Source organism: Vulpes vulpes, chromosome 14 (genome assembly GCF_048418805.1).
Source record: "Vulpes vulpes isolate BD-2025 chromosome 14, VulVul3, whole genome shotgun sequence".
NCBI lineage: Eukaryota > Metazoa > Chordata > Mammalia > Carnivora > Canidae > Vulpes > Vulpes vulpes.
Genome location: NC_132793.1, coordinates 94,088,732 through 94,108,264, shown reverse-complemented (window position 1 = coordinate 94,108,264; position 19,533 = coordinate 94,088,732). Strand labels below are relative to the sequence as shown.

Genomic DNA, 19,533 nt, shown 5'->3' with positions numbered 1-19,533 from the left:
TCAACCGACTGAGCCACCCAGGTGCCCCCTCAAAGGAAGACAGTTATTTTTGTGTGTCCACTGTGCCCTTTTAAAGGCAAGGATAATTATAGTGGTTGAATGGCCTTATTATCACACTCAACAACTGATAATCCTGAATGGAAGGATTATTGCCCCACACCACCTCGTCATCTTTGTAATCCCCCACTGGGGATTTCCTGACATTTCATTTGGCAGTTGGGGTTTTAAAGAACTAGCTTTGGTGTTAGTTTATGCAGATGAGTTGAGTGGTTTAGAGAAGTACCTTATCGGGATGTTTCCAGAAACACTACTAGGCAACCACAGAGCTTCAGTTTAGTGACCACAGAGAAGCACAATGACAGACCAGTACAGAGGAAATAGCCTCCAGCTGGCACAACTAAATAGGTACATTCGTTTTTCTCTATATTTCAATTACCTGTTCTTTACTGTTTGTGATTTATCTCAAAAATCATTACTCAACATCATGCTGTCAGTGAGCCAGGCATGTCAGCCACATTCTGGGGTCTTTCATGGGTTTGGCCTCTTTTTCTCTTCTTCCCTCCCTCTTTCCTCAAATGATGAGTGCCTACTATGTGCCGGCACTGCTCTAGGCACTCAGAACAGGGCATTCAGCAACACAGACTTCCTCATGGAGATCCTATCCTGATCTCAACAGTGGCAGGCTGCATATATATTCAGAGAGGGCTAGGTGTAATGGAAAAACACAAAGCAGAGAAAGCTACTGGGAGTGCTTGGGCGGTGGTGGTACAGTTTTGAACAGAGTGGTCTGGAAAGACATCTTCTGGGATGGTCACATTTACCCAGAGACCCCAAGGAGGTGAGGAAGTAAGATGTGTATGTATTTGGAGAAAGAGCATCTCTAGAGGAGAGAGCAGTAAGTATATAGGCTCCAGGAGGCAGGAGAATGCCTGGGGAGTTTCAGGAATAGTAGGGAAGTGGGGTGAAGGGGCAGGGGTAGGAGATGGGAGACTTACTTCTGAGCCTGTGTCACGCAGGCTTTTCCGTCTTCCAGGCAACTCTGCTAGGCTGTAAGGATTATCTGGGGTACCAAAGAGTGGGATATAAAGGAGCCCTGTGAGATCAATACTGTGTTGCTCACAGGCAGGGATCAGCAGTACACAGATACAGATGGTGCTTGTAATACCTACTGTAGACATTGGGAATAGCAGTAAGTTGAAACTTTGCCTTGGAGGAGAGCCATAAAGGAAGCATTGCATAGGTTGATTAGCTGTGTGTGGCAGGGGAGGTGACACTGTCCTCAGGTTTCATTAGCCAGCTCTCTATCTCTGTCATGATATAAGTGTCAGAAGGGAAGGGATGGTTGGGATAAAGGAAGGAACCTGGGTTGCTGCCTACCTTCACTGAGTTTTTTCCTCCAGTCTTCTCAAACACATCCCCTATCTTAATCATAATCGCAATATAATAATACTAATAGAAAAGCAATACTGAACTCTGCTAGGTACAATATATAAGTATTATCTCATATGACCACATCTGTTTCGCTCACTCTCCACACAAGTAGCCTAGCATAGTGTCTGGCCCAGAGATGCTGTGTGCTCAGTAGATATCCTTTGAATGAATTGATTTTTCTCCTAACAATCTGTAAGGCAAATATCTTTTCTAGCCCTTTTGAAGATGTTCCCATGTCTTGAATTTTAAATAAAAATTTTCAATGACATAAAGATAGGAAGTAGAACAAGTGGGATTCAAAATCAGGTCTTTCTGACTCCCAAGCTTCGTCTAACCCTGCACAGAACTAGGTCTTCTAATTTTGGATTCTTGTGGTTCTGGGCACAGTCGGGGCACGCTGTGAAAGGAACAGAGGACCCAGAACACTCAAGAGAAGGCCTAACACTTTGGTTTCCCTTCAGCAGTCCATTTTCCTCTTTGCTTTGGCTTCCTTATTTGTAAATTGGTGATACTGATCATAGCCTGTGGGCTCTTACGAGAAGTTAATAGGAGCATGTGGGTATTTGTAAAATATAAAGGTCTAAGCAAATGTAAAGGGGACCATTATTCTTTTAAACTACCTACTGATAACAAGCATGAAAACAATGTGTAGAAGGTCAGTGGACAAATATTACTGAACATGAAAAGTAAAGTTGATTATACCAGGGGTTGGCAAGCTTTTTCCATGAAAGGCCAGATAATAAATATATCTAGCTGTATGGCCCACAGTGCCTCTTTTGCATCTTCTCGGCCTTGATATTGTATCATGAGATCAGCCATAGACAATATGTAGATGAGTAGGTGGGGATGTGCTCCAAAGTTTAAAACTAATCTATAAAAACGGGTGGTGGGTTGTAATTTACTGACCACTGCTTTATACTGACATGCAACTGAGTAAGATATATATGTACACACATGCGCACACACATGACTTAAATTTTGCACATCATTATTCCAGGGTAATCACTTCCAGAGAACAATCTTGGGGGTGGGGGGAAACTAAATACCTCAATTGAATGATCAATAGCCTCCTGAAAAATTGTGTAAAAATTTAGTATGCGTAAACTCAGCTATTTGCTAGACGTGAATTTTTCTGAACAGACATCTTAATTTTGTTCTCTCATTGCCATGTGGGTTGTTTTGATTCTGTCACTGTATACAGGCTCTGCTTCCGGGTCTGTCTAGCTATTCCATCCCCTTTGCTCATTTTGCTACTTCCTTTGTCCTATAGGTATCTGTGTTTATGACTATTGACATCCAGAGTGTTCTGATTCTCAGGAACCTTGGTGTGGATACAATCATTAAGTCAATATGTATCACATGTATGGTTTGTTATACTGACATGCTCTTAGGATTTTTCAGAGACTGTAGAGTGCTCTTCTCAGCTAGGTTTTGGCTCATTTAGCTTTCTTGGATGTGGGTTTATGTCTCCTTGTACTGAAGTTTAAACACCCAGTGATTGTTTACATGGTTTATAATTTGGCTTCCTGTGTATACTTCATGGTGAGAGCCTTCCGATGAGCCACATGGGAGGTGGTATTTGTACAAGATCACATTTAGTGTACACAAAAGGGAAATGTTTATTCACATCAGTGTCTTGCTCTTAAGGTCCTTGGTGACTAGGGGAGATCTTCTTTTTTTATATAATTGGCCCATCCATGCTAATATCGGCCCATATCCTGCTGAATTTTAAATAAATTTGCATTCTTGTAGATAGAGAGCTCTCATCTAAAGAGAATGCAAAACATATTATCTTCTCACCAATTTCTGTTTAGGTAGAATGGAAATACCAATGCAAACTCTTTCATTAAAAAACAAACCAAACCTAAAGCTACTCATCCAAGAAGCAGCAGTGAGAGTTGCATGTGTGATGGCTAACCTTATACTAATTTTCATGCCAAGATGTTGGTGCTGCATTTTTTTGTTCCTGAGTATAATAAGACCATTTTTTCACATTATTTTTTTTGAGAGAGAAAGAGAGAGGGAGAGAGAGTGCGTGTGAGCATGTGCACAAGTGGTGGGGGGAAGGAACAGAGGAAGAAGGAGAGAGAGAATCTTAAGCAGGCTCTACACCCAGTGTGGAGCCTGATTCGAGGCTTGATCTTACAACCCTGAGATCATGACCTGAGCTGAAATCGAGAGTTGGACACTTAACTGACTGAGCCACTCAGGCACCCCTGTCATATTAAACCTTTTAGCATTCAGTAATCAATTTATTTTTATCTTTCCTTGAGTCCTTGGAAAGAATTTGATTGAAATTTATGAAACCAGCACTTTTGGATAAACTATGGCATGTGGAATACTATTCAGCCATGAAAAAGGTTGGGGTAATTTATACAAGGGCCACTTGGCTGGATTTCAAAGGCATTGTGCTGAGTGAAAGTGATCAGTGTCAGAAATTTGCATACAGTGTTAGTGCATGTGTAGGTTATTCTGGAAAAGGTGAAACTACATAAGGAAGACAGATAACTGGTTCCTGTGCTTGGGGCTGGTTTAACCCCAGTGGGATGGCATGAATGAGTGTTATTGGGTGACAGAACTGTTATGTCTTGATTCTTGTGGTGGTCCCATAAATATATACCTGGGTTAAAAATTTGTAGTACTTTTGTATACAAAAAGTCGATATTTGTGTGTTTATTTTTCATAAGTAAAATTAAAACCCAGAGTATTTGATTATGCTTGTTGAGAACATCAAAAATATATTCAAGTGATTGTGGGGTACCAGGGATTCCTATGAGGAAAATCGTAATTGTGCTCATTTTAAAGAAAAACCCGGGGGTGCCTGGATGGCTCAGTGGTTGAGCATCTGTCTTTTCGTCAGATCATAATCCCGGGGTCCTGGGATCAAGTCCCCCCATCAGGTTCCCTGCATTGAGCCTGATTCTCCTTCTGCCTATGTCTCTGCCTCTCTTTCTGTGTTCCTCATGAATAAATAAATAAAATCTTTTTTTTTTTTAAAGAAAAACTCATTGTTGTAGTTACTAGATTTATAAAGAAGTGAAATAATGTAACTCCTATGCAGTGGATAATACCTTAGGCTCTATGCAGAATGTAGGGGAATATTCGAGGTTATGTGTCCCCCAGCAGCCATAACTTGGTCCTTGGTGCCTATGTAGCATTTCCACTCTTCTTTATGGCGATCACTTTCCTTGGTTGGTGTGTATATATGGTGTGTGACAGTTACGGTGGCTGTGGGAATCATAACTTTAAGTTCTGTGACTTTCCTGTGAGTAAAACCAGCCATAATATTGAATTAATGTCATTCTTCACATTTAATTTCCATGTTGTTGTAGTAAGTGGAAGACTTATCGCATATATGAATAGCAGCTCTGTGTACATTTTTGATAGCGTGTAAGTGATGGTGGTTATGTGGACTAATTTTGTCTCTTAATTAACATTATCATTAAGTAGAGTGAGGCCAATTTGGGAGAGAATGTGTTTGGTGTGCCCTCTGGAGGAGTGATGCTTTAAAGCTCCTATCTATCCACCGTTGTACTTGGCAGTAGAAGATTCTGGACCACCACAATCTGGCTCATAACCATGCACCCTGAATCGAAATTCTGAGCCCAGCACTGGTAGCTTTGTGGAATTGCCTTTGCACAGGAATGATTGAGTGGAACATTGGTGTATTTCCTAAAATGGGAGACATTACTGATGGGTCTTCAGGCTGCACAGGATCAGTCAGCAGATGGGACTTTGCTGACTGTGTACGTTGAAGACATGTCTGGTCTCTCTTAGTTTTGTAAATCAGGTAGGAGAGCTGCTACGCTTCCAAGAAATAATAGTGTGTGGTGTAAAATGCTTGAGGACAGATCTTTTGAAACTGGGGGAGTCAGGGCACCCGGTGGCTCAGTGGTTGAGCATCTGCCTTCGGCTCAGGTCATGATCCTGGGGTCCTGGGATCAAGTCCCGCATCAGGATCCCCACAGGGAGCCTACTTCTCCCTCTGCCTGTGTCTCTGCCTCTGTGTGTGTCTCTCATGAATGGATAAATAAAATCTTAAAAAAAAAAAAAAAAAGAGGAACTGGGAGAATTGACTAAGGTTCTTATTGTCCTCATGAAGTGGTCTTCAGATAGTTCTGTCCAACTTACCTGGATGTGTTTTTCATAGACCAACAGAGGAGGTATGAAGAGCCAGAGGAGGAGGTGACTCGTGAAGGCTCTGCTGGTGTATCTTTTCTGGTCTAACAGGTCTCCCACATTGAGGGTTAGGGCTTGTTTCCTGGTTGGGCAGTGTTGGTATTTCCAGGGCCAGAGGCCTCTGGTGACCTCAGTGCTGGGAGCCTTAAGGAAAGATCAAAGTGTTTGAAATCACCCTTGATCCTGGTGAATGAACCTTAAGTCAATGAATTATATTCACACTCAAGGGACGTAAGGGCTGGGACCGGCATAAAAAGAGGCCTGTGAGAGAACCACAGACATAGGAGCTGTGGGGCCTCTGTTCTTCTTGGGGAAGATGTGTGAGGCCTCAGGTCATCTTGTGATCAAAGCTCATTGTTTTCTGGTTGCAACATTTCGTGGTCTCACTACATGCAGAGCAGGTGTACCCGAGGGCCCTAGCTTGTCTGCAGTCCCTCACCATCCCTCCATTCCTCCTGGGGGCTGAAGAACTGCCCTCCTGCTTGGGAACCCAAATATCTCTTGCTGCCTGAAGCTCTACTTGAGACTGATAGTGTGCATGTGTGCATGCATGTGTGTCAGTGTCTTAGAAGGCAGGATCTTTGACTTGTGCCAGGACTTCCTGGATGGATACCATGGATGGGAAAGACCAGTGACCGCAGTGTCCCTGGCCCCCATGTCTACCCTCAGTAGTTCATGGTCATCCAAGCAAGTCTCTGCAGGTCTGCTGCCTGCCTCAGTTTGCCCAAAACTTCAGAGTTACCTAGCCTTGTTTGGAGGGAGAAATCCTGTGTTTCTCACCCAAGAAATCAGCCCTGGCTAATACCTCAGCCAGACAGGAACATATCCAAAATCCCGGTAGACCATTAGCTCATGTCCCTTCCACTCTGCCTTTCCACACAGACAGCCATCTTTATATCCAGCCCAGAAACCCTCAAAAAGTCTGAAAGCTCTCCTGGGCCCCAATTTGTGCATACAAAACCCACACGTTGTACATGTCTACTATATCCCCCACTAACTACAAACATTGCCCATTTTGTTGCCCTGTGGGATCATTTCCTATCTTAAATTAGGAAACATAGGTGCCTCCCATTCTGAGATCATTTGTTCAGAATTTGCATTTCTTACTTTTTGGTTGGTGGTTGATTGCGCAGACTCATGAAGGGTATGTTTGGAGGATCTTCCAAATCACATTTTGAAATGTTTCCTTTTGAGTGACAACCTCAGGTCTCTGGCATGTGTTCCACCCATTTCTCTATGGTGGCAGAGGGCCAGGCAGGCCCACCCTGGGAGGAGCCTGATAGGATGGCTCTGCTCCTCCCATTGCATTCACCAGAACAAAGCTGTTTGCACACTAAGCCCTGGATGAACAAGGGATGATGGAGTAGCCCGGTGGTAGAACAGAATCAGCCTTATCCACACTCTGATCAATAACTAAGATGGCAGAGGCTGTAGCCAGAGGGACTCCACAGAATCAAACTTTTACTGCCAAGACTTGCCACACATGTGGGAAGGCAGCCTTTGTACTTGAAACTGAGCATGCAGATGGCAGACTCAAAGAGAAAGAGCTGATACAGGGTATCCTTATAGGTTGATACCATTTTGCTTTTTTGAAAGTGGGATTTTTTTTCTTTTTTACAGAAGCTGTGTGAAAGTGATGATCTGAATGCTTCTCTAACATCCCAACATTTTGAAGAGCAATCTGTGAGTGAAATTCCTTAAAAAAAAACACAAGATTAAATATTATAAGTATTTCTTATCAGGTGTTTGGATCTGTGGGGTTTCTTGCCCGTTTTTAAAGAATGCTAAACCGTATCCATCTACAAAGACAGGCCTTGCACCTTATAGCTGGAAAAGATTAATTCAGGGTCTATCGATTTGTCAGACTGGCACAGATTTTTCTAAAAATACAGAGCAGCTATGCATTTGAGTGGGATCATAAAGGAGACAGAGCCATTCTGAAGTTCTTTGAAACCTGGGTGGGGAAACTTTCAAAAGAAGGTTGTCAAGGGAAGACCTAGCCACAAGATCGATTAATTGAATGTCACATAAGTGAATGGTAAATTACTTTATCTGTTCCTTATCTTTGGAAGACAAAAGTTTGAACTATTGCAAAACTCTAGTTCAATACTTTCATTGGATTAATTTAATAAATATTCAAAAATAGACTTGAAGTTGACATTGTGGCTGGTAGGAGGTGATGCATTCTTGGATGAGGAAGTGAGCTGTGTTGAGGGAAGGCAAGGCTGAGGGTGAGTGGAGGAGACACCACAGTGGGGTCCAGGGAATGGAGGAAAAATGTGCAAACGGGAAAGCACTCAGTGTGTCACATATGGACATGGGACGGGCATGTGTCTGGCGGTCTGACAGACATGTGGGTACAGGAGGCTCACCGCTGAGTGGTCATGAACTGAAATGTTTTTTATTGCACATAGAGGGGAGGTGTGCCAGGGTGGTAAGGCTTGGTGGGATGGTGGAGAAAATTAAGAAGCCACTTTGTATCTGAGTGCAAACACACGTCTGGGGGCACCAGCATCAAAGACACACTTCTGCATGCTATCTCCTCCCTTGGTGCTCCACCATGAGAGTTCTAGAAGAATCCTACAGGAAATCACCAGGTTTAAGGGTGTTTTAGATACTGGCCTACCACTTTTGTGATTTTTTTTGGGGGGGGGGGTAGAGTTTATTGCAAAGATAATTCAGGAATTCTGATAAAATCCTGCTGGTGGGAAACATAAAGGATGTGTTAATAAAGCATTGTAACCAAGCCATCTGTGTGGGTGGTGGGAGGTGAAGCTTAAAGATTTGCCTTTGTAGTTACTTTTGTTGTTGCTCTGAAATTTTCTTTCTGAGTCCCCAGACAGCATGCTTAACTTACTTCTCCATCTGTGTAGATGTTTGGGGAAGCCGGCGATGGGTTGAGTAACCTGCCCAGTCCTTTTGCGTACCTCCTCACTATACACCTGAAAGAAGGCCGGAACCTGGTCATCCGAGATCGCTGTGGTAAGCCAGGCTCTGTGGTGCCATCTGTAGCCTGAACACCCCTTTCTCTATTCCTGTTTCTGTGTTGTTTGTTTGCCTTTCTCATCTCATGTAACAGAGCAGAACTCAAATCTGCAACTCTAAGGTATCAAGGCCTTTGCAGCAAATTATCTAGATCCACTGAGTCTTACTGTCGTTTATTGTTATTAAATGAATAACAAAAATGATAAGAGTAACAATCACATAAAGTTGTTTTAAATGAGGTAAAGGCCATTATAATAGCTTTGTGCCTGGAATATAGTAACTGCTCAAGACAATGTTCCCTTGATTCTACTTTGATTATACATAACAAAAGACATGAATGTATCCTTAGGTGTGAGGTCATCAAACACACACTAGATGGAAATGCCCTTTGAACCGCATCCCTCTCCTGCCCTGAAATCCCATGGGGCTCCTTTCCCTCAGGATAATATCTGTTATCTGCATATGATTTGACTTGTTCCACTAATTCTGTGCATTTACTGTACACAAACACACGTGTATATTTTTAATTAAAATACTATAATGTCCATATTCCTCTGTAATAAGCTTTTTTGTGCTTCACTAAATATGTATTCAAGATTGACCATGTTTTGCCATGTAAATGTGTCTCCTTTCATTTAAATACTACATAATATTCCATATTCTGATGTGTTATTCCTCTGTGTCTCTACTGACAATTGCTGCTTTTTCCTACACTTCAGGAATATAAATGATACTGTAATAAACACCCTGTGTTTTTTATGCATATAAATATATGATATCTTACCAAAAAAATAGCACATGTTGAAGAGCTGACAGTCCAGCTAGAGTGCTGGGGCTCAAATTCAGCCCTTCTCCATTTATTGTTGTTTGATTTAAGAAATGTTCTTTGACCCCTCTCTGACTTAGTTTCCTCATCTGTAAAATGAGGATAGTCATATTAACCTTCATTATAGGCTATTAGGAGTATTGAAGGTAGTAACTTCTATAAAGCACTTAAAACTACATCTGGCTTCTAGCACTTCATGAACGCTAACTATTGTTAGCAGCCAGGACAGAACCTGGAAATAGAAGTCAGGATCCAGGGCATGCACACTGTTTAACTTAAGAGATCTTGGCAAATTGCCCTCCAGGAGGTAGGTACAAAATATATGCTCTCCTGCAATATGTTAACAATTACCCCACCTCCTCACTATCGAGTATCTACTCTTTAGCTCTTAGTTTTGGGCACTCTCATAGATTGGGTGTCAATTCTCCTTGTTTTAATTTATACTTTGCAGATTATTATGATAATGTATGTGGCATTTGTATTTCCCCCCTTTTTTTTTTTAAATTTCTGTATTGTTTGTTCAGTTTTCAGTAGGGCTTTTTCTTCTCTCTTCTTAATTCTTTATAACTTTCAGCATTAGTGGTTGTTTGTTACAGGTTGCAGGTATTTTTTTCCTCTCAGTCTGTTGCTTATCTTTTATTTTTATGACTGATTTTGTCCTTCAGAGACTTTACATTTCTTTACAGGCAAATATATTTGAGTTGTATTTATGGTACCTTTTAAAATTTTATTTCGTTTAGTAAGAAGGAACTTCTAATCTAGGGAATTGAATGTCTTCCTTCAGGTCTTGGGTAGTTTGTCCTGTTGCTTCTTTTCTACTCTGTTCTGGAACATGAAATGGAGAAAGTGCCTCGTAGACCCTTCCATCTGTTCTCTGTGTCTGTTAGCTTTTCTTTCTCATTCCTCCATGACATTTTTCTTGGAGGATTTCTCCAATAGGTCTTCTAGCTTTCTCATTTTCTTGTCCATTGTGACTATTGTGCTATTGTATTCAAGTATTGAATTGCCATTTAAAAAATTTTTATATCATCTATGATTGTTTCATAAATGAGATGATGCCATCTTGTTTTTGAGAATATTAAGTGTACATTTAAAATCTCTTATTCTGTGCTTCATCCCTTAGATATTCCAGTTTGGCATGTTTTCTACTTATCTTTTTGTTTATTTCTGTGTCCCTGTCCTGCCATTCATGGATCCCATTTTTTCTTACTGTGTCCTATCTTTCCTGATAGTGAGGATGACTGGGACATGCGACCGGACAGGCTGAGCCAGTAGTTCAAACTGGCTTCTTCCCATTCCTCCAAGTTATTACCTGTTCCTGGTTATTGCTTATCACTTAAAGCTTTCCACTCTGGCTTACTACCCATACTTACTCATGCTTGCATTCAAGGGCTCTTGCTAGTTATCACTTAGCATCAAGGGGAGAGGATGGTGCTGGCCCACCTGGCTGCTGTATGTTTGTTGTGCCAATTGGTTACCCTGATAATTTCTCAGGCTGTCTTCTAATTCCTGTATCTCCTGCCTGCAAGCTCAGAGCATCCATGGCTTACCTGCCACTCTCACATTTTCCTGCCCAACCCTGCTTTTGAAAACTGTTTGCTATGACTTTCTTTTGCTCATGTTTTAGACTATAGATTCATCTGTCAATCTGATCTCACCTGACTTCCATCTTTCAGGCTATATAAAATATCCCCACTTTAAAAAAAAGTATTTCTTTATTTAGAGAGAGCACAAGCAGAAGGGCAGAGGGAGAGGGAGAGAGAAAATCTGAAGCAGACTCTATGCACTGAGCACGAGCCCTACATGGGGCCTGATCTCATGACCCTGAGATCAGGGCCTGAAATCATGACCTGATGACCGAAACCAAGAGTCCATTGCTTGACTGGCTGTGCCACCCGGGTGCCCCTCCATTTTTTTTTAAACAAAATTTCTCTCTTTTTTTATTTTCTCAGATGCAGGATTTCAAAGTAGTGAAAAAAATACCATATTTTACTTGTTGGCAAATTATGTTTTCTATCAAAATCATAAAATTTCTTGCCTATCAGTTGTGTGACTTTCAGTGTTTTATCACTTGTGTGGTATCATGATAAACATATTACATTTTAGTAACTCCATCTCTTATGTTACTTTTAATTATTTGGTCACATAGCATTTCACACCTGAAATAACATCCAGGAAACAATCATAAATCAGTGTAAAGTTAACTCCCATAAACATCCCGACTCTTGCTCTGAATTTGCATGGTGTTTCCTGGGTGCCTCTGACAAGCTAAGATCATTATCGAGCTTGTTTTATGACAGCTTATCTGGAGGGTGTACCATGGAGAATGTATTTAACTTTACTAGTAAGAAGCTATTCTAAACTTCTAAAAAACATGTTTTGTTTTAAATTTTTGGAATTCCTCTAATATTTTGTAGCTTTGGAGATCAGTACAGGCCCTGGACTACTTCTACAAACCAGCTACCCCCTTTGTAGTTTACCCATCCTCTCTGGATCTTTCTTCCAGAGTGAGTTATCTGTCTCCACCACCCTTGACATATCATAAGGATACACTTACAGCAGATTTCTAGTTGATGGTCAGTAAACTTAGTATATGATAAAGAAGCCATTGCACACATCAGAAAATCACTGGAGTATGTATGCTCATGCTCCATACCTTCCTTTTAGAGACAAGAGAAACTGTAGTCTGTGCTATAATCCCAGCCATTGTCACCTCTGAATAATTTCATCAAAGTTAAACATCATATGACTTTGGCTTTATCTTGTGTAAACTCAATATGATCCAAATATAATACCTAGTAAGGCATCTAGGTCATAAACTGTGCTGTTCCAACACCTGTATCTTTTGTAACCAGTAGTGACTGTTCTTGTCTGGTTTTTGTTTGTTTGTTTGTTTATTGGGAGAGTTAATAATTATTGAGAAAATATCTCTCTCCCAGCCAATTCTTTTTTTCTACACTTTGACGTATGGTATGCCTTCCTACATAGTGACTCTATTAATTTCTGCTTAATTTTCCTAAGCGTTATGTTATGTTAGTGATCAGGGAAATGTTCCAGAGACCACTCAAGGCAAGGTAGTGTTCAAGTGGGCACTGTTAATTTAGGCAGAGCTCCTAACTATTATATAGGCTCCCAGTCCTGACATCTTGCCTGGTTTCTGACATTATTTATCAGTACAATTAAATTTTCTATGGGACCCAACCCAGCATCAGAATTTTATCCAACGTAGTCCTTCAGATCAGTAGTTTTAAAAGTTGAATGAAGATCAGGGTAGCCTGGAGGGCTGAGGAAAGCACACATTGTCCACCCCCAGAGTTTCTGATTTAGCAAGTCTGAGGTGGGGCCTGAGGATTCCCTTCCCTTCCCTTCCCTTCCCTTCCCTTCCCTTTCCTTCCCTTCCCTTCCCTTCCCTCCCCTCCCCTCCCCTCCCCTCCCCTCCCCTCCCCTCCCCTCCCCTCCCCTCCCCTCTTTTTTCTTTAAATTTTTATTTATTTATGATAGTCACAGAGAGAGAGAGAGAGAGAGGCAGAGACACAGGCAGAGGGAGAAGCAGGCTCCATGCACCGGGAGCCCAACGTGGGATTTGATCCCGGGTCTCCAGGATCACGCCCTGGGCCAAAGGCAGGCGCCAAACCGCTGCGCCACCCAGGGATCCCCCTTCCTTCCTCTTTTTAAAGATTTCACTTATTTGTTTAAGAGAGAGAGAGCATGAGAAAGAGAGAGACAGCACAAGCAGGGGAAAAGGTAGAGGAAGAAGCAGATTCCCTAGCAAGCAGGAAGTCCAATGTAAGACTCAATCCCAGGACTCTGAGATAATGACCTGAGTTGAAAGCAGACACCTGACCAACTGAGCCACCCAGGTGCCCATGGTTTCATATTTCTAACAAGTTCCCAGGTGATCCTGGTGTAGTTGGTCCAGGAAGGACACTTGAGCACTGTTGCTGTAGGGAGCCACTGTCCACCAGTATGTGTTAGCACATGAGAAGAAACATTTGCTTCTCCTGGTAGGTAGAGTTTCAATTCTGTATTAGGCACAACATATGGGGCTTTTCCTCCTTGCATATTTGTTCTCTAGCATTCTTAATTTATATTCTTTTAACATGATGTAATTTGGTATTAGCCAGTTAACATAATTAAGTACAGAGGCTGTATGATATGCCAAAATACTAAATACAAAAGGATTTCTGAATTATCCACAAACTTACAGTATTCATTCTAAGAAACACGACCTCTAGTTATGTGGCTTTAAGCTTGATAGCTATTTGATACAATACTAAATATCCTTCGAGATTCATTCAGATGCCACTTCTTTGTCATCTTTTATGTTTATCACAGGCACAAATACTCTCCATCTCAAGCCTATAAAAATTTTACCTCTATGAAACATACACTTTTACCCTTAATTGAATAAATGACCAATTTGCCCTATTACGATATCAGCATTATATTAGCTGAGTGACCATTTTATTCATCTTTGTATATCCTACTGAACCATACTGATGGTTTACACATAGAATGCTTTTAATATATTTTAGTTCATCATTAAGGAAATCCACCTTAAGTGCCGTACTTAAAGAAAAGGAATGTTAAAGACTGTAGTAAGAGAGAAAATATCTTCCCCAAAGGCAAGAGAATTTGGTCACTCTCACTCCTTTACTCCTTCACTTAGTGAGCATGGTTGGCTCCCTTCTATGAGACGAGCACTGTGCTGCTTCTCTCCTGAGACTGGTGGTGAAAGTCAGGGAAAAGGTTTACATGATTTTAGAAATGCAGGACCTCATACAGATAACCTGCTAGAATGGCTGATCCAACAGAAGCTTTAATTTAGAAGACTAAGTCCAGAGGCTAAATGACTTACCAAGGTTATGTAGGGAAACAGCAGGGAAGGCAGCATTCAGAGCAAACTGGGTGGCTCAGTGGGATCACAGAGAGGATTGGGACCTTACAGCCAACTTCTCAGCTTGGGACCTCCTACAACAACTCACTCAACCTCTCTGAAATTGAATCTACCAATTGGTAAAATAGGCATGATGTGACCTCCCTTATAATGTAGTTGTTAGAATTGATGAAAAGGAAATATAGGATAGAGCCATACGTAGAGAAAATAGTCAATAAAGACTAATGCATGTTATTATAGTTATTAATGAATAATAGTAATGAGAATAGCATATATTCCTGACTCCCAGTGTTCCACATCAACATCCCCATCAGTGACCTTGGATCTTGGTCCTTAGCCTGTGTCAATTTGTCAGTACCCCTGTACCCTCTCTTTATGCTACACCTAAAGCACAGGAGTTTGGTTACATTTTATTTTCCTTATACTGAATCATGTATTTAATGTTTAAGCCTAAAATAGAATAGATCCAATTGATCAAATCATTGATTTTCAATTAGGACAGGTAGGTCTTTGGAGTGTTGTTGAAACGTTTTGCACCTTTGGCTCTAGAGGGACTGTTCTGGGATATTTAAGGTAATTGCACAGTCTCATTTTCGAATGTTTAAGGAGAAAAACTGTTTTTGATGAATCATCCTCTGCGGAAAGAGTTTGGTATTTTCTTTAGATTGTTACATAATCAGTACCACTTATGTAACTTTCTGTCTAGAACATGGACTGGCAACTTTTTCGGTACAGGGCCAGAAAGTAAATATTTTGGGATTTATGGGTCATCAGGGCTCAGTGACAACTACTTACCTCTGCTGGGAAAGTGCCAAAACAGCCATTATCTTTAGATCCATTTTAATGATTCATTTCCTTATATGGTCTATAACTGCATAGTTGAAGAGGAAAGGAAGAACTCCTTGAAAATGTGACTCTTAGGTGCCAATAATGCATTGTACTCAACTGACATAAGTGATCCAATGTACTATATCACATCTTGTTTATTATTTACTGTTTTCTAACATGAAAAATGTTAGTGGTTTTCCAAACAGCCAGATAGAAATAATTCTTGGTTACAATCTGCATCTAAAGATACTATGTAAACTAATGGTCACGACTGTGCTTTAATACAACTTAATTTACCAAAACAAGCAGTGGGCTGGATTTGATCTATGGCCTCAGGTTTGCCAACTTCTGTCTTAGAATATTATGATCTGATTTTGGAGTTTTGCTCTAAGAAACAGCTTTTTAGTGTAGCAAAGTAAAACTTTATTGAAAATAAACTAAATTGGGAAGTAATCAAGTTTTGAAGCTCATGCTTTTTGAGGTACCTAGGAAACATTTGACCTCAGATAATGAAAAAATATCTGGAGATACTCATTGGTAAAAAGCCATTTTCCCCTTATATTTTTATCAGGCAATAAGGTGGAAAGCCATGGTATCTCTCTTAGGAAAGGTCATTTCTGACATATCAAGAAACGGCACTACAGTGAGCTTGCAAGGTTTGTGGCTGAGGATTGGAAACTTTGAGTAGTTTGGTCTATCCGGAAACAACTGGGGAGAAGCCTTAGAAATGAGGGCACTCCTCTAAGTTATGATGCTGTCAGCCAGGCTTGGATGGTGGACGTCCTTCATGTGAAGAGTGCTGTGGATGTTTTATCTAAATGTCTCATTTCCCTGGCTCACAGGCAGTGCTGGTTTGTTAAATAGACTATCAAGGTAGAATTTGGAAACTTTTCTGGGGGTTTTGGCAAAATTTGTTCAACTATAAGCTTGTTAATTGTTCTTTGGGCAGAATTAGGAGGGAGCTCTGGCTTCAGAACAATGGACAGGTTTAGCAGTGGTATCCACAGCATAGTGCTACATAGTTGCTACTCAGGGCATCCCAGGGTCTTGTCAACCTGTCTATCCCCTGTATAGAATATATAGGCATGTTGTGGGTGCAGGTGTACATACACAGACTGAATAAACCCAGCAAAACTACAGGCCATTCAAAAAAAAACTGAAGTTAGTGGATGACTACTCACTCTCTGTCCTGGACATGACTCCTAATCCACAAGTCATCATGGATGTAAGAATGGCACCGGGGAGGCGGAACGGTTTTAGTTAGGTTGTTATAGAAGTATGGCCACATTTAGAAGATCGCCCCTTACAGGTCTTTTTTCTGGTTTTTCAAGAATTGCTTTCGATTCTCTAGCATGTGGTGTTTTAGTCTTGATTGAACTCAGTCCAGTCTTGGGGAGCTCAGTACTTATTAGGCAGCCTCATTCTTCTGAACACCGTGGGGGTGATCTAGTGGTCTTTCTAGGAATGAGCCCTACTTAAATGCTGTAAGCATCCAGGCATCGTATTACGCTCATCTTGAGCAATCTTTAGGAAGGGGAGAGCACAGCATTCCCACAGTTCTGCTCTATCCCAGTTACTGCCTGTAGCTTTTGGCCTGTCTTTGTTTAAACCCCGCTTTTGCCCTGTCATCTTTTTTTTTTTCACTTTACTTCCCTTTTCCTCATCCTCACTTCCTTTTATACAACTTTATATGCTTCATTTCCTTCCCATTTTCCCCCCTCTGGGAGGATCTACAAGCTGTAATGTTTTTCACCAAATAAGACACACACTCATTTTGGGTTCCCCATCTGAATCTAGTAACACTTTGTGAGGGCCTGATCTTTCCAGATTGGTAAAGCACAAGCAATATGATATGATCAATTTAAAGTCCTTCTACTCTATAATTAGGCTGATGCATAGAGAGAATTAAACTGGGACTCAGTTTCCCTTGCAAGGAAATGTAGTCAAGAAGATATTTTGGGGTCTTAAAGCTGGTAGCGGTCATGCCAACAGCCCTGCTTGCTAGGCCTAGAGTGAGCACCACTCTGTGACATGGGAAGGACTCTAATCCTGGGAAGAATGCTCAGCTCAAATCCCGTTAAAACTTTGAGCATTAGGGGCACCTGGGTGGCTCAATGGCTGAGAATCTGCCTTTGGCCCAGGGCGTGATCCTGGGATCCTGGGATGGAGTCCCACATTGGGCTCCTCACAGGGAGCCTGCTTCCCCCTCTGGCTATGTCTCTGCCTCTCTCTGTGTGTCTTTCATGAATAGATATATAAATAATCTAAAACAAACAAACAAAAAAACCCACACACAAAAAACCTTGAGCATTAATTCCTGGAAAACAAGAGCCCTTGCGTTAAACCCTGCTTTCTCTTGATGTGAGTGAAGGCAGTTACCGCCCTGTCCAGCGGTGCCCTGGAAGAACACTGTGTTGCTGGTGCCCTCTGGTGGCCATTTTGCGGTGTTGCAAAAGGGAAAGAAAAGTCCTTGGAGGGAATTCATTAGAAGGTGATCAGTGGGGCTGTACAAATCACTTCTGTGAGAGGCTTGTGGATTGAGGGTTGATGGTTCTTTTTGACGTGAGTTTTGGGTGATGAAAATTCAGGGCACATTCATCTAGCAAACTGCTCTTTATCCTTTTCCAGCACACACAGATGGTTGGCCTTCGCTTTCAGAGCAGTAACAGCTTCATTTGCACACTGCAGGAAGAATAATGTTGGATAAGTCATTTTCCTATTTGGAAAAATGACTTAGACAGAAGATTTAAGAGGTCCCACTAGTGTGAAAAGCCTGCCATGTGGTAGGTGTTTAGTAAGTTACTGATCTGCAACCAAAATGTTCAAATATCTGGTACCTCTGATTTCAGACCTCTTTTCCTTTTGCTATTTAATAGGTTAATTTTTATCATTTTAATTTTTTTATGATTATATAGGTCTTATGTAAGAAGAAAATATACCCTAAGTTAGAGCTAGAGAGAAGCCTGTAAGGGACAGGCAGGGTGTTTCTAGAACTCTGTACTCCATCATGCTGTGTACTGAGGAGCAGCCATACAACTTCCTGGCAGGTGTGTTCTGAGTGGTACACCATCCCCTTAGCCTTTGGACAGATCTGTTGAGCCTGGGACAGACCCCAACAGTCTTCCATTTATCCTGCTGTGTCCAAAAAAATCCATCATTTGCTTTTGGGCCATAATGCAAAGTTTTGGTACAAGCACGAGTCCCGGACCCTGAGAGCAGACCTCCTGGGTTTGAGTGCTAACTCAGATACCATCTAGGGAAGGTTGTGGGGGTTCATCTGCTGTGCATGTTTGCAGGGATGTGTGGGGATGTGGGTGGGGCTGGAGGAAATGCAATAGCACACAGTAAACAGTAAGAATTATTATTAGTGTGTCTAGGTGTCTTTATCCTTATTTGTAGTTTATTTTCACATTTACCTTCTGGGAAAGGAAGGACTCGTGGCATTTCCACCATAAGAAAGGCCTTATAATTACCTTTCTTCCCAGTTTCTTGATAATTTGTTTTACCTTTTACGTGTCTTTCACTTTTGTCTCTTTTTGCAATAGATTATTTCCTCCTCTCACCCCAGCTCCCCTGTCCCCATTGGGGGCAAAGGGCGGTGGGGATGAAGGGTGTTTTCTGAGACCAATTCCTACTTTGAGTTTGTGCAACAGCAGAAATGAAGGAGAGGCTAGATTTTAGTGATTGGAGTAAGGACTCCATTATGAATTGATGGTTTTATTTTCCCTCTCTTATATTTGATCAGAAAATGCCCCTGAGATTTCATAGCGATCAACCTGGGCAGACATGGCCTTTGGTTTGTTTGTTTGTTTGTTTTACAGAGTGTACCATACTGATCTGGTGTTTAAAGAATCATTTTTACCTACTAATGTAAAATGGGATCTTACTTCAAGCAAGTGCTTGATCACTTGCTTTTTTTCACCCCCTGTATTTTTCCCCTATTCTTAAAATTCCATTTTGAGAAGAAATAAAAAGATGAATATAATACATCATGTTTTGTTTAATCCATGTTCCAATTTCTTTCAACATTTTTATTGTGAGCAATAGTGCCCCACGCAAACATTCTTGTGCCTCAATCTGGGTGTATGATTTTCTTTCTTATTTCTTTGCAGATGTTTTGTGCCCCATGATCTGAACATTTCAAGATTCTCGTTATAGAATTGCCAGCCCATCCTTGGGAAATATGTTGCTCACTCATCAGTCGCATACATGTGGTCTACTTTTTCATTTCTCACCTACACTGTGTGTAGATTATCTTTGTTAATTTGATAGAGAAAAAGTATTATATTTGTTTCAATTTGTATTAATAAATTTAGTCCCTCAGATGCAATTGGTTATGAGCTATTTGCTTTTCTTTTGTGCATGTTCCATCTGTTATTGTTGCTCA

General features: G+C 41.2%; 1 protein-coding gene across 7 annotated transcripts in view; it reads left to right on the top strand.

Moving 5' to 3' along the window:
* The window catches only part of MCTP2 (multiple C2 and transmembrane domain containing 2), a 241,489-nt gene that overhangs the window by 58,265 nt on the left and 163,691 nt on the right, over positions 1-19,533 (top strand). For all 7 annotated transcript variants that reach the window (XM_072737201.1, XM_072737205.1, XM_072737203.1 and 4 more), the window contains exons 3-4: positions 7,231-7,293; positions 8,484-8,592. In XM_072737201.1, the coding sequence (XP_072593302.1) occupies positions 7,231-7,293; positions 8,484-8,592 (172 nt within the window). The remainder of the gene's footprint in view (positions 1-7,230; positions 7,294-8,483; positions 8,593-19,533) is intronic.